Source organism: Dioscorea cayenensis, unplaced genomic scaffold (assembly GCF_009730915.1).
Source record: "Dioscorea cayenensis subsp. rotundata cultivar TDr96_F1 unplaced genomic scaffold, TDr96_F1_v2_PseudoChromosome.rev07_lg8_w22 25.fasta BLBR01001485.1, whole genome shotgun sequence".
Lineage (NCBI taxonomy): Eukaryota > Viridiplantae > Streptophyta > Magnoliopsida > Dioscoreales > Dioscoreaceae > Dioscorea > Dioscorea cayenensis.
In genome coordinates, this window is record NW_024087876.1 from 28,770 (window position 1) to 45,396 (window position 16,627).

Consider the following 16,627-nt stretch of genomic DNA (forward strand, 5'->3'; position numbering starts at 1 on the left):
CTTTTTTGGCCGTTTTTTAGCGACATAATTCGGTTTCTTCAGGAAATTAGACACCTGCGTGTTTAGCATAGGTCTTCATTTCATTAATGTAAGACCATCCTTATCACTGTTACTTTTGATCATCTTTCTAATTGGCTCTCACAGTATTTGGCAAAGTTTTTTTACTGAAAAATTCAATGCTTACATTTTTAAAAAAAAATATATCAAGCAAAATTGTAATATTAGTTTGATCAATTAAAAAATAAAAATCAAGCATGCATAATTAAATTAATATTTATATAATATTAGTTGACATAAATAGGGCCAATAGATATGTTATTGTTTTCAATTACATGTTTTTATAAAATCATATAACACTAAAAACCATATATATAATACCAAGGAAAAAAACTCTCGTTAATTTAACTCATCAGCAACTTCAGAAATGCTAGCCAGCTCTCCATCATTGGTATTCAAGTGTGACACCTTTGAAGATATTTGAGTTGGTTCTGAAAAGAATGGCTTAGGTGGCATTTGTAAGCTATTAGCGTCTCCTTCTAACATCTCAATCACTTTGCACATGGAAGGCCAATCTAATGGCTTTATCTGTATGCACCACAAACCTATCAAGCATAACTACTTCTCTCTTTCATCAATTGCAATACTTGTATCCATTTCTACCACACTATGCTCAATTGTATCTTCAATAAGTTTGTCATATATCCATGAAGGATAGTAAGCTTGGCTTGTATTCTCTACTCTTGGAACTGAATTCCTTTTTCCACCGGCCATTTCTAAAAGAAGCATACCAAAACTTTAAACATCACATTTATGAGAGATAACACCAAAACTTCTCAATATTAACTTTGGAGCAATATATCCTACGGTTCCTCTTGCAACACTAAGTGATACCAACATATAGTTCTTTGGATATAGTTTTGCGAGGCCAAAATCAAAACTTTTGGATTAAAGTTATGGTCTAAAAGAATGTTATGTGGTTTGATGTCAAAATGTAGAATTTGAATATCACATCCTTTGTGTAGATAATCAAGTCCCCGAGCAACTCCCAATGCGATATCAATTAGTTTGTCTAGAGAGAATTTGTGGTTGGGACCATTGTTGGATGAGAAGATAAACTTATCAAGGGAACTATAAGGCATGTATTCATACACCAAAGCTCTCTGCGTGCCATCTGAGCAAAAACCAAACAGTTTCACGGTGTTTATATGGTGAATTCTACCAATGGTCAAAACTTCATTGATGAAATATTCACTGGCATTGTACTTAGAATTTGTCAACATCTTGATAGCAACAAGCCGGTCCCAAGGAAGTTGGCCTTTAAAGACATAACCAAATCCTCCTTGGCCTAGTTTCTTCTTGAAGTGGTTGGTCATAGCGACGATGTTGGTGTATGAATACCGAGTTGGTACAAGAATTTGTTGATTCCTCAAAAATTTCTCCACAATATCGACGGATGACATCATTTGGTACAATTTGGAGAAAATGAAAGCATATATAATTATTGGTGCAAATACACATCTTCCCAACACTGAAAGCACTGGCAAATAAGCAAAACTAAAAATAAGTTATAAAATGATATATATATTTTTTATTTCTTCGCCCAAAAAGAAAAATTTTATAAGGTGAAATTAATCTAAAGGAACTATTAGAAACCATTGAAACGAGACTAGAGAAGTTTGATTTATACCTAACAGTGTTTTGGCAATTTATAACAATATCACCACCATATGTATGATTGATATCACACGATAGTAATGCTTTTGATTATAGTCGTTGATTTCTATGCAGCCAAGAAAATATGCCTCTATTCCAAATGCAATTACTTTAATCCATCGTTTGATTGAATGTTTATGATCAGTGATATACTGATAATTTTCCCTGCCACAGAGAATTGTTAGTATTGATCCACTAATATGCTATGCAAGTAGACATAACATTTACATAGATTCACATACTCTTCTAGGAGAGGTTTTTACTTGCCTCTCTTGGCTAATAGTAAAATTACTTACCACTCCTTCCAACATGTTTTGATGGTTTAACTAGTATTGAAATGACTTTTTTTCCCTTGTTCTCGTATATTGCTTTAGTAGTACTCTATATCATTAAATATTATATATATATATATATATATATATATATATATATATGTAATTATAAATATTATAAACCAAAAAAAGTTTTTTTTTAGAAAAGTAAAATGAATGTATAAATTTTTTTAATGAAATAATTAATTTTTTTTTATAAAAAAAAAACAGATCAAATGTAATCTCAAATAATACATTACAAAGGAGATTACTATAAAAAAAAATTTTAAAAAATCATTTTAATCTAAATTAATTTGAACATATATTAAAAAATTATTCCCAACATGAAATAATATAGAACCAGACGGTTGATGGTAAGTAATTTAACTAATTTTCAGCGAATTTAAGATAAAACCTCCTACCTCCTGTTGGAAAGAAATACGTACTCACCTTAAGGACTCTCTTAAGCAATATCAGATGGTGGATGACACGTAAACATTTCCATTAAGTGTGAACCCTCCGGCTAGAAACTCGAATATATCAGCTGGTTGTTGGTCTAATAAGTATGAATTAATATTAAAGGCGGGAAAACTGGCAAGAAGGCATAAGGGCACCAATACTCTAGTACTCGGTGAGGTAGTAGATAAAGGATTTGTTGTGGCTCAAGCAAGGCACAAGCTTGTAGATGCGGTAGTAGTAGTAGTCATGCATGGACTCATTCTTCACTTCTTTGGAGCAATTCACAAATGTAACCCAAAAGTATGCATCGTAGTACTTGTTACTCCTCATCTGAGAGGGTGTCAGAGGAGAGGTCGGAAGGGGAAAATGGCTGCAGCTGCTGCCATTATTAATGTTGTTGTACTTCTCCAATATCCCAACATACCTCAATTGTATATCAAAGGAGACACGAATGTACAAGTAATCATCGTATGTAATATCAGTGACTGAGTAGTTAGGGGAGAGTAGAGTGAGGACGGTGTGGTAGAGCCGTAGAGATGATCACAAGTGAGCTCATAATTAAGATCTCCACAGTTGGATGGATCATCTTTGAGACGGAAAGGATATCTAATGTTTGTGAGGTGCCCACATGATGATGGATGACAATAATCTCCTGCTGTGGAGACAAGAGTACTAATAATTAAGGAGTAGGAGGAGGATGGCAGATGGCAAAGCTACAGGAGAAGGAACAAGGATCATCATGTTTGAATATATATATATATATATATGGTCAAAATATTAAAATGGTCCATCTATTTTGTGTTTTTCTTTTAATATAAAATCTGTTTTTTTGGTCTTCGTATTTTCACATTTCTGTTTTTTTTTGTCCTTCTAATTGACGGATCTGCCCTTTTGGTCCTTCTAGCTGATGAAGTGGAGGGACCATAAAAAATGAAAATATATAAATATGAAGACCAAAAGGGCAAATTTTACAACTAAAAAACAAAAATATGCAAATACGAGGACCAAAGGACGGATTTTATATTAGAGGGAGTAAAAAGACGAAAAACGCAAAATAGAGGGACCATTTTGATATTATCTATATATGCATATATAGTTGTTATGTATCTTGATCTAATCATTCCTACAATATCATGTTGCGTGTGTATATATATAGGTGTGAGTCTGAATCACCATGACATGGTATTATAAAGTTCTTATAGAAAGAAAAGTCCATAGCGTGATATTACTAGCCTTCATTTTAATAATACAAGATCGATCATTACTCCTTTCAAATTAAGTCATCTCAATGTACGTTAATATTTATTTCAAATTAATTAATTCTCTCATGACTTTCAAGTCAACTATATAATTTTTTTTAATTAAGTCTCTAGTGACTTCCAAATCAACTATATAATTTTTTTTTTTAATATAGAGAAGCTAAACCTTAAACATTAAATTAAATCAGGAATGTAATACTACTGTTTTTTTAAATAATGACTTTATAATAAAGATACTCTATAATAATGAATTTATAATTTTTTTTAAACAATAACTATATAAATATCCTAAATTATTCCCAAAGTCGACATATGTTACGTATGATCATCGTTAATAGTGCATATTCGAATGACAAAATTGTAATAAAAATAAAAATATGGGATTAAATCATAAGTTTTTAATTAAAGCTAGGTGACCAAAATAAAAATATATAAAAAAGGCAAAGAACTATTTGGTTGTTTACCTTTAATTATATTACATTTTTTTTAATGCACATGCTTGTGCTATCTATTTTGAAACTTTCCCCTGGTCACAATCTGATCAATCGATCTCTGTGTTTAACTAAACCTTCAATAATTAACGCACTAACATATTCATGAAATAGATCAAACGTGGAAGAATACCAAGAAAATTGCATGCAATGCAATCTAAACCTCCTATTTCTAACTGGTCCAACATTAGCCCTCCAGAAGCCTATATCTAAAAACTCAATAACCACAGCCCAAAACTAATGAATAACCTCAGATGCTTATATACGAGTTTGAGGTTTCTTCTTCTTCTTCTTCTTCTTTGAATTAAACCCATTTACCATTAATAATTCATAAAAATTGTTAAAGTTTTAGGATTATTAACTTCTATACATGTATATATCAGCATTTCATAAAAATTATTTATTTTTATGTTTTTTTGTCAAGTGGGTCTGGCATCTCAAAATGTATAAATTATTTTCCATACAACTACTTTAACAATAAACCATTTTTTTTTTGAAAAAAAATAATAAATTAGAAAATAGATGATATTTAAAAATTACCTGAAATAACTTATAAATACAGATGTTTATGTAATGAGGTAATTTGCTTTACAAATATATGCGGGACCCTTTTTTTTATTTTGGTCGGAGATATTTTGGACAGTGAGAGAATTAACTAAATTTTATTATAGAATATTATAAATTTTCTTATTTGAAATTTTTTTATTAATTACGTTAATTTTTTTGTTAACGTAGCGAGCTTCTTTTGAATTAGTTTACTTGAAAAATCTTTTACCTTCCAAAATATGTTTGATTTTTATTTATTTTATTAAATAAATTATTTTACTATGGTTTTCATCCAGAAACTTAACACTAAGAGAACCTAAAGTATACTTAACAAAAAATATATATATTTGAAATAAATAAATAAAAACACTTATTTATAACAAATATTTCAATAGTCCTATTAAATGAAAAACACATAACATGACAAAGTAACATAGTTAAAAATTTTATTATGTTTATGAAGATGATATGAAAGAGCAAAGACTACCAACAAAGGGACTCAAAGTAACACATTCAACATACATATATATGACCTAAGATAGATAGCTGGCTAGGTGTAGCCAGGTTTAGGAACCAGTGTGACCAGCCTGCTCGAGCCGGTTCTGAGCCAATTCCTTGACCTCCCTTGCCTTTGCCACCAGCTTATATCTTGCTTCATCTAATAACTGATCAGCACCAGGAGGATGTTTTCCGGTTATGTACCTACATAAATGAGAATTTTTTTTTATTCTTTTTTGGGTAAGTAATTTGGTCATGTATTCTCATAAAAATCATATTTATTAATATACCAAATATACATTTATATTATTCTATAGCATAAGTTAAAACTTAAAAGATAGCTTGATTTTTTTTTTATAGAAGTTTCAAATTGGCTTGGTAAATAACAAATAGTTGTAAGGGCATGCAAGCAAAATCTGCATTGTAAATTACTTTACAAAATTTATATATATCTAGATTTTATTCAACTTATTTTAAGCTTACTAAACACCTCTTTGTTAAGACAGGACTCATAATTGCAGTTACATGGAAGGGTTGGTAGTGGTATATCAACTAGAGGGAAGCGTCTCCCACAGACGATGTGAGACTATGGACCGTCCCAACACCCCCTGGGCCCACAGCGGATGTGGAACCCAAGATCCTAGCCACAGCTCTAATACCATGTTACCATGTTAAGACAGGGACCCAAGATCCTAGATCATCCAAGGCACAGCCCGGCATCGATGTGAAACCTAGCTCTGATACCATGTTAAGACGTGGACCCACCACCCTAACTTCTCCATAACTACAATTACAGAGAAGGGTTGGTGGTGGTATATCAACTAAAGAGAAGCGTCTCCCACAGGTGATGTGGGACTATGGACCAAGTTAATCACTGCGTCCCAACACTCTTAACCCATTAATACAGGGTCATTGATATGGGGTCATTGGGTAAAGTGTTTATTTTTGGGAGGATTTAATATTGAACTTCAAAACCAATATGCAAGAGAACGCATACTTACGGAGCCTGCTCCACACCTAACACACACTAATCATATTTTGTTAAAAAATAAAAATTATTTTATGCTTGTTTGGGAAATTTTAAAATTTCAAGTTTGCACATAGGATTAAATAATAGCCTCAAATTCAGAAAAATTCTTAGAACATCTTTTGAAGGATCAAAATTTTGGCATGGAGGAAAATTTAGATAAACTATTAATCTAGATTTTTTATTCAAGTATGAAATTTATTTGTAAATGTATTACTACTCCAATAAATAACGGTTAAAAAAATAAAATACAAATAAATAAATAAAATATAGATGCACATTGCAACAATTTAAAAATATAAAAACCAATTGACGAAACTTCAAAAAAAGTAACATTGTATGTCGAGGACATTATATGATTTCTAAAATACTTTATTTACAAATTTTGGGGGAAAAACACAGTTATGTGTAGCTCACTCCAACTCACATGCATGCTTTATGTATTATAAATTCATCAATACTTACGAAATTATTTTGACATTATTAAAGTTTTGCGAAACAATCCTTTCTTTAATATGCCTTTGTTATAAATAAAAAAAAATTCTAATACAAAGAATTTTGCATGAATAAAGAAACAAATATATTCTTCTACCACTCTGTTCTAATATACATTTATTCATATATGAATATACATTAGGAAAATAGGAGAGATTATATGTGTATTAAAAAAATCATACTTATCATTAATTGAGTTTATAATAAATACATCATTTTTGGGACAGTAAAATTATTTAAGTTGAAAAAAAAATAATCAAATATTCATGCTCCTTAAAGATATATAAGATTTTATAGCTATAGTTGATATATATATGCACATATAAAATGCCCAGTCTTCATAATATTTATATAAAAATCACATTATATATATATAATGGATAAATCATGCAATTTAACCAATTTCTCATCTAGTAAGATAAAAGGTAATAGTTATTATTTCGGTTGAACATCTAATTTTGACTTTGAAGTCTATGGTCACCTATAATTATTTATTAATCTTTATTTCAACAATTAATGCAAAGCCATCCTGTCACCATTACTTTTACATTAAATCTCTGATGACTTCTAAGTCAACTAGCTTGGTTAAGTTGCCAAGTCTCGCCATGGCTTAAATTCAGTTGCTTCTTGTATTACTGCTTAAATTGAAGGAATAAGTTAAAATAAATTCATAAAATGTAGATCATAATTATAAATTTTATAAATACATAAAATTTATTTGTAGGTATTTTACTAAATCAAGAAATAATGATAGTTTGAAAAAAAAAAACTAAAAATACATATTGTGACAAATTGATAAAGGTACACGATATATATAACTATATTTTATATGACTTTATAGTAAAGCAATTTTCTGTTTTTGTCATGCCCCGAATCCAGCCCCGCGGCAGACAAATGGCCGCACACCCACACAGTTGAAATCCCGTAGGCACACAAAGCCTAATAACCTGACTCAAAGCAAAATACAATCTAACAAAAGTAAAAATTACAAATAACAAAAATACATCAAGTTCCAAATACATAATTCAAGGAATACAACAAAATAGAATTTACAACTCAAACTACACGGGGGAAAAGATTCTTGACGGCCCGCTAAATTACAGCCCAGAACTTTCTTTTGATCTGAATGGAATTAAGAACAAATTTATGAACTTGGCAATCCAGTTAACAATCCACTAAAATATTTGGGAATCATATAGAGTTTAAAAAGTTTTCAATTCCGATATCAAGTAAACAAAACTTGTATATATATATATATATATATATATATATATGTAAAAGTAAAACATAAATCACATGCACCGAATGTCTAAGAGTAATAAATATTACCAAAAACAAGTTTTGCATCCAGAATGTTTTACAAAAACATAGCTTAATAATAGTTCTTTAAAATATACAGATTTCATATTAATCAATATCAAATTGAAAATAATTATCAAATAAATTCTCTAGAACAAAATAATTTGACAGAAGATACAAATTCCGAAAGTAACAGTTTTCTCATAATTATATGTCTCCCAAACTTACTAAGCCAATTGTTTTACCTTATCAATACCCAAGTCAGAATATTGGATCCCATTTGTTATACTTCAGTGGCCTGAGTCAAATACCGTTATTGTTTTAATGATGACCCGAAACGAAACTATAGTCTCAATTCACAGAATTCATGTCAACATGGTCAATATTGACCCCATTGATTGGGTTAGTGCATTGCTTATTTAGAGACTAAAAATGCTTACAACGAAATAAAGTTTGTCATAAGTGTCAAAAGAAATATTTTCAAAGAACTAGATTGTCAACACTTGCCAACAAAAGTATTGTTAAGTTATCAAACCAAAGCATAATATAACAAATTTATAATATCAAACTCTTCCAAAATTCTCATTTGAGCAAAGATATTATAACTTGGCATATAATCAAAGAATTGTAGAATCCCACATTTATTTAGAAACTAAATAAAAAGCCAATTATTTCAAAATAAAAGGAATGGATAAATAAATAACTAAATAGTTGAATTTTAATAATAAAAATAATCCATAATTTATATGCGGATTACTTGCATGGAGATCTTCAAACCCTAACTCCCACTCGAAGACAAGAGCAATCTTTCTTGAAATACTCTAAAAAAGGCAAAACCCAAATCTAATTGCTCAACTATTATTTTAACAAAATGTAAAACATAGACCATAACCCAAGCCAAAACACAAAGACTCACTTTGATCTCCATCGAGCACTAACATCTAATTATAATAGAATTCCAAAGATACTAGATGTAGCCATGAAAGTCAAAGAGGGACCAAAACCGCAATGATCAACTCATGCATGGTTTCATGTAACTCCAAACATTAGATTACACTATACACCAAGACAAGGTTTTCTAGTGAATGCAAGGCAAGGACATATAGTCATTGAAGTGAAGAAATACGACATTCATATATATACATATAGGTTACATATAGGTATATGCATCTAAGGTTTAACAAAAAGATTAAGAACAACAAGACTCGGCAAGCTAAAATATATATATATATATATATATATATATATAATTATAACATCTACAAGACTTGTGATCAAGACCAACCCTTGCATTTATAATAAGCCATAACTCATGCAACCCAAGCAAAGAGTATAACAAAGTACAATCACTAAACATAAGCACAAATGTTAAGCTTCAAACCACACATCTAACCACAAGATCACTTAGCCATATAATAGCCAAAAATTAAGTTTCAAAAGAAATGACATTTTAACAAACACCTTGTGTACATCCTTAAATCTAGGCAATTAAACAACTTGACAAAGAACACATGCTATCATGTAATGCATAGCATTTCACAGCTACAACCAAGGAAGAAAAATTAACATGTTTGAACAACCCATTCAAGCTAAAACACCATACCATAATCTGGAAACTTAGATTGAAAGAAGCAAGAAAACTCTAACAAAAGACTTACTTGCTTAGAAGAAGCATAGCACAACACTCACTTGAAGCCTCTCATGGTTCCCAAGAAGTGCAAGTGAGAGCCTTAAGTCCTCATTTAATTAAATTAATTTTGCCAAAGATGATAGCCTCAAGGTAGATGAAATTTTTGGGATACCTGTTATATTGCCGGTCAATATAGTCAACAAGGAGAAGAATAAAGTGGAGCCAGTTGAGCCGGATGGAGAAGTAAAAGGCACGAACACGTGTCGACGAAGCAAGCGTGAGAGCAGGTTAAGTTCTAATCTCCGCGGGTATGTGATACCGGTGAAGAAACTAAATATAAAACAAGGCTCTGAAGAAGGGAAAGGCAGCGGATTGTTGGTAGAGTGAAGGCCCTGGTTTCTCTCACTAGTTTGAGAGCAGGGATTTGGAGTTCTTCTCTGTTCTATGGTTTTTCTTCTTCCTTCAGGGTACTTCCCTGCTATCTTCGTTGGTGAGATTGTTCTATGTTTTGATTACTTTCAGTTTTAATGCCCTTGTTGTGGTGATGTTTTGGTGTCTTGATGGATGTGGATGTCCTTGGTTATATATGATGATATTTTGGTGTCTTGATGGATGTGGATTTCCTTGGTTGTGATGATATTTGAGTGTCTTGTTGGTGGATTAACTCAAGGAGTCTGTGAGGAAGATTGTAACCTTCATGTTCGATCATAATACATCCTCTTATTTGCAGTAATGAACTAATTGGAGGCTTGATCTCCAATTTTTTCCAGATTAATTGTGTGGGTTTATTAGATTTGAGAGTGTTAATCTTAGATTGCAGATTCTCTAAAGTTTTACTCATAACAATACCATACCTGCTTTGAAGCTCAAAAATGAAGATGGCATGGTTGTTGGAGAGGAAAACATGGCTTGGCAATTGGCATGGCCTTTTAAAAAGACAAAGTATGGCTTTAGGTGAGAGAAGTGAAAAGTTAAAAAAGAAAGGGGCAAAAATTGCTCACGACGCTAATGAAGAATAAAAACTAATAGGGTGTGGCAGTGGGGTCTACCACTTGCATTTTTAAAAAACTTATTTTTGAAATATATAAAATAAATAGGATTTTCTATAATAAAAAAATATATTTTATAAAATAAAATATAAAAATGATCTCCAACGAAAGATTTCCTAAATTTTTTATATATACAAAACAAAACTATAAGGAGATAGTGATATTATTATTTATGTTCACATTTAAAAAAAATGAATAAAATAATAATTTACTGAAGAAAAGACCGACAAACACGGAAAAAAAAGTGTACAAAAATAAGAAAACAAAAAACAAACATATGAAATTTTGATTCATGTTTAGCATTGGTATTCATTGCATTATTGCAAGACCATCCTTATCAATATTGCTTTCAATCATCTTTCTAATTGACTCTTACGTTTGAGTTCCTTGTCAAAGTTTTCTACTGAAAAATTCAAGGCTCATATTAAAAAAATGCATCAAGCAATTTTGTAATATTATTTTTATTAATTGAAAAAAAATAGGAATCAAGCATGCATAATTAAATTAATATTAATATAACATTAGTTGATATAAACAAGAAAATACATATGTTATTGTTTCCAATTACATGTCTTTAGAAGATCACAAAACACTAATAACCATACAATACCAATAAATAAATAAATAACTCTCCTTAATTTAATTCATCAGCATCTTCAGAAATGGTAGTCAGTTCTCCATCATCAGTGTTTAAATATGACACCTTTGAATGTATTTGACTCGGTTCTGAAAAAAATGGCTTGGGCGGCATTTGCAAGCTACTAATGTCACCTTCTAACATCTGTATCACTTTGCACATGGAAGGCCGATCTGATGGTCTCATCTGTATGCACCACAAGCCTATCATGCATAACTTCTTTTCTCTTTCATCGATTGCAATGCTTGTATCCATTTCTATCGCATTATGGTCAATAGTATCTTCAATAAGTTTGTCATAAATCCATGAAGGATAGTAAACTTGGCTTGTATTCTCTACTCTTGGATCTGAATTCCTTCTCCCACCAGCCATTTCTAAAAGTAACATACCAAAACTATAAACATCACACTTGTGAGAGATAACACCAAAACTTCTTGATATCAACTCTGGAGCAATATATCCTATAGTTCCCCTTGTAACACTGAGTGATACCAAGCTATTGTTCTTAGGATATAGTTTTGCGAGACCAAAATCGGAAACTTTTGGATTAAAGTTATGGTCTAAAAGAATGTTATGCGGTTTGATATCAAAATGTAGAATTTGCATATCACATCCTTTATGCAGATAATCCAGTCCTCGAGCAACTCCCAATGCCATATCAATTAGTTTGTCTAGAGAAAATTTGTGATTGGGGCCATTGTTGGATGAGAAGATAAACTTATCAAGGGAACCATTGGGCATGTACTCATACACCAGAGCTCTTTGCATACCATCTGAACAAAAACCAATTAGTTTCACCACATTTATATGGTGAATCCTGCCAATAGTTGAAACTTCATTAATAAAATCTTCACCGGTATTGTACTTGGAATTAGTCAACATCTTGATAGCAACAAGCCGATCCCAAGGAAGTCGACTTTAAAAACAGAACCAAATCCTCCTTGGCCTAGTTTCTCTTTGAAGTGGCTGGTCATGGCGATGATATCGGTGTATGAATATCTAGTTGGTATAAGAGTTTGTTGGTTCCTTAGGAATTTCTCCACAATATCGACGGATGACATCATTTGGTACAATTTGTAAGAAAGGAAAGTATATATAGTTAGTGGCGCAATTACACATCTTCCCAACACTGCAAACACTATCAAATAAGTAAAATGAAAAATAAGTTATAAACTGATATTTTTATAATCACCCATCCCAGAAAGAAAAAAAGTTTATAAGGAAAAATTAATGGTGGAAAACTATTAAAGACCATTGAAATAAAGTTTAAGTTTGATTTATACCTATTAGTGCTTTGGCAATTTGCAACAATACTATCATAAGGTATATAATTGATATCACAAAATAGAAATGCTTTCGATCATGATCCCAGATATCTATGCAGCCAAGAAAATTGGACTCCATTCCATGTACAAGTGATCGAATTCGTTTTTTGATTGGAATTTTTTGGTTGATGATATACTGATGAGTTTCCCTGCCACAAAAAATTGTTCATATTAACCCACTTATATGCTACGTACAGTTACATATAACATGCATTCACACACTCTTTTTGGGAAAGGTTCTTAGATGCTACTCTTCAAAATTAATAAAATTATTTGCAAATCGGCCTCCTACCAATTTTTGACTTTTTTTAAGCCCTTTTCTTATGTATTGTTTTAGTAGTCTATGTAATTAGATATTATATATGTAATTAATATTATAAATAAAATATATGTTTTCCCCAAAAAGTAAAATAGAATATATAAATGGTTACAATTAACGAAGCAATTTCTTTTTTTTATTTTATTAAATATAGAATGTGATTTCATACTGTCTACGTAGCTAACATATAAGAGATTAATATATATTTAAAAAAATCATGTTAATCCAAATGAAAACAATCAAAACTTTGCTCCCGGTGGCAAGTAAAATAGAGGCTTTTTTTTAAATAATGTAATTTTTTTATTTAATTACAAAAATAGGTTTTTTTTTTAAATATTAACGAATTTAGATAAAACAGGATCATTGATCCCGTTTTCTTTTGTCTTTTTGGAAAGCGGGATCAATGATCCCGCTTTCAGACATTTTGCACTGAAAACGGGACCATTGATCCCATTTTCTAATTTTTTTTTATTATTTATTATTTTTTTAAAATTTTATATAAAATTTTATTTTAACTTTTTAAATGTATTTAATTACAATTTTTTTTAATTATGTACTTTAACCCCCTCACTTTTTTTATTATTATTTAAATAATTTATTTGTGTCTTGATAAGAAATATGTACAAAATAGGCGTTCGTTTGTCATGTGTATACGATTTCATAGTTTAGTAAGATATATTTGGGGATCATCACATACCTACTACTTTTATATGAGTTTTCTATGCTGACATGTAACATATAGACGTGAAGAATGAATGTGAGTGGATCAATGATATTACTCCAATTATGGTCATGGTATAGAATTTCAAACATATCTCCCCAAACTTAATTAAATGTGTTATTTCCCCTAGCCCGTAGGTGACTTTTTTTTTTAAATAATGTAACTTTTTATTTAATTACAAAAATAGGTATATTTTAAATTATTTACGAGTTTAGAGTAAAGCCCGAAAGTACATATATTTTAATGCCGCGACCACAGTGGGGTTCAGTATTTTATCAAATACGACGGCACGTAAAACTTGTATAAAGGACAAGATCCCTCTTGTCAGATAATATCTTAGAACTACATGAAGTCAGTTAAAGTGATAATCACTTCGAAAATGAACTCCTTTATTTTTGGGATATATATTTAGTATAAAAGATACATAATAAATTATTTAAATAATAACAAAAGAAATGAACAGTTAAAGTAGAAAACCCAATAATTATATATATATAATTAAAGACATTTATAGAATAAAAATTTATATAAAAATTTAAAAATAATAAATAATAATGGAAAACGGTATCAATGATCCCTCTTTCAGTACATTTGCCTGAAAGCGAGATTAATGATCCCGTTTTTCAAAGACAAATATAAAAAGTATGAAAAGTTGAAAACGGATCAATGATCCCGTTTTACCTAATTCTGTAAATAATTTAAAAACCTATTTTTGTAATTAAATATTACATTATTTAAGCCGAGAATAGAATCAGAGGGGAGGTGATTAGTTATATTAATTTAGCTGTTTTGCAGCTTTAAAAACAAGCTATTGGAAACAACTGCTCACCTTAATGACGTTTTCAAGCAAAGTCGGATGGAATTTGGAATTATCAACTGTCTCCGATGGAGACTGAACCCTTGGTCTAGGAGCTTGCATATATCAGTTGGCTGTTTTCCTGACAAGTACCAATTAAAATTACTAGGAAACATGGCAAGAAATCTGCAGGAAGGCTTAAGGTTGGCAATACTATTATTTGATATGATGAGGTAGATGAAGGAGCTGCTGTTGTTGTCGCTCAAGCAAGACACAGGCATGTAGTCATAGTAGTAGTCATCGATGTACCTGTAGTAATGCCTAGACTGGTTCTTCACTTCATTTGAGCAATTCACCAAAGTAGCCCATAAATTATACGCCTCGTAATACTTGTTACCACTCAGGTTAGAGAATGTGAGCGAAGAGGCCGGAAGGGGAAGATGGCAGGAACTACTCTTGTTGTACTTGTCCATCCCAACATCCTTCACTTGTATTTCAAAGTCAACATAATGATTGCTATATAGCCATATCAAAGTCATCATATGTGATATCAGTGATGTAGTAGTTATGGGGAGAGTAGGAGTGAGGATGGTGTGGTTGCGTGATAATCACACGTGAGCTCATAGTTTGGATCACCACAGTGGGAGGATCATCTTTTAGACGGAAAGGATAGCTACTGTTTTGTGAGGCTCCCACATGATGATGGAGGACATTGATCTCCTGCTGAGACAAAAGAAGAGAAGAACAAGAAGAGGAAGAAGGCAGAGCAGAGTTGATGAAACTGCAGGAGAAGGAACAAGGACCATCATGTTTGAATGGTTGCTATATAATTGGCTTTCCATATCTACTCAATATATATATATTTCATGGTGAATATACTAACAAGTGCTTAAAACTATTAACGGGGTTTTTAAATGTATTATGGAACAGGCTGAAAAGATGCATGACCGGTGCAGTTATTGGTCTTGGTTTAGTAATTTTGGATAGGATTGTAAAAGTGACTACAACCGAGAAATGATGGAGATGATGAACTGGCTTTCGATTCATAGACATTATCGATTTTGTTGCCTGGGTAAGATCTGGTGACGTTCATTTTTCAAAGGTAAAAGTCAGATCAAGACTAACATTGTTATGGGGAGTTGATTGCATAAATCTGGGTTAAAGAATGACACACTATTCAGGACTAAGGTTAAGATCAACATAGATTAAGTCAGATTTGTTGCTGCTGGGACTACTTGCTGGCCAGTTGTTTATAAGTTAGATGGTTTGGTTCAAATGGTCTTAAAACCCGACATGTCAACTGATTTTTAACTATATTCTGCCAAAATTTTGATTGTCAAGTCTTTAAGATTACATTGTTGTAAATAATAATCGTGTATTGACTTCCATTCAACTATCTATTTTTCAAATCAAAATCTAATACCCTAAAATGAGGGTCCCAGATGGGTCAACGTATTTTGCTGGTCTAGATTCAGGTTAAAAGTGTCATTGAAGAAATCAGGTTTCAAGTTCTCTTCTTTATATAGTCAATTAATGCGGTTCAAGATACCAGGGTTCTTCCTGTTGCTGGCAGATTTACAAGTGCAGACAATCCCCAGCTATGTTTTAAGTTATCTGATTCATTTTATCTGTTTTTTATTAAGGTGAGCTGAGGCCCTTCTTTGAGGGGCGGGTCCGTCGGGTTCAGTTGGTTCAGCCAGCAAAGCTGCCTAAATTTTTTATAAAATATAGAATAGTATTATTGATTCGCATTTGAGCTTAGATTTAAAAGTTTTTTAAATTGGTTCCACGGACTTGTGCGTATTAGTCTAGACCATCCCTTTTCAATATTGTTTCCAAATTAAATCAGAGGGACTTCTTAAGTCAATTGAAGTTATAAAAATTTCTGTATTTGATTAATTTATATATATTTTAATCTAATTTGATTAGTAAAATATTGTTAATTTTATTTAATAATTATATTTATAATAAAGTTAGCATTTATTTTATTTTTTATTAAAAAAGTCGATAATTCGACTAATTGAAATAAATACTGACTAATAAAATAATGGG

The 16,627-nt window shown here is 31.1% G+C and overlaps 1 protein-coding gene and 1 pseudogene across 1 annotated transcript; both read right to left on the reverse strand.

The window, feature by feature from the left end:
• Window positions 1-396: 396 nt before the first annotated feature.
• Window positions 397-1,583, reverse strand: LOC120256531 (annotated as a pseudogene).
• A 9,746-nt stretch (window positions 1,584-11,329) lies between these two features.
• LOC120256528 (rust resistance kinase Lr10-like) lies at window positions 11,330-15,090 on the reverse strand. Its single transcript, XM_039264203.1, is given in 5 exon segments — window positions 11,330-12,331; window positions 12,334-12,552; window positions 12,698-12,888; window positions 14,609-14,717; window positions 14,790-15,090. Coding segments are annotated over 5 exon segments (1,698 nt in total). The 5' UTR covers window positions 15,049-15,090; the 3' UTR covers window positions 11,330-11,411.
• Window positions 15,091-16,627: the final 1,537 nt, after the last annotated feature.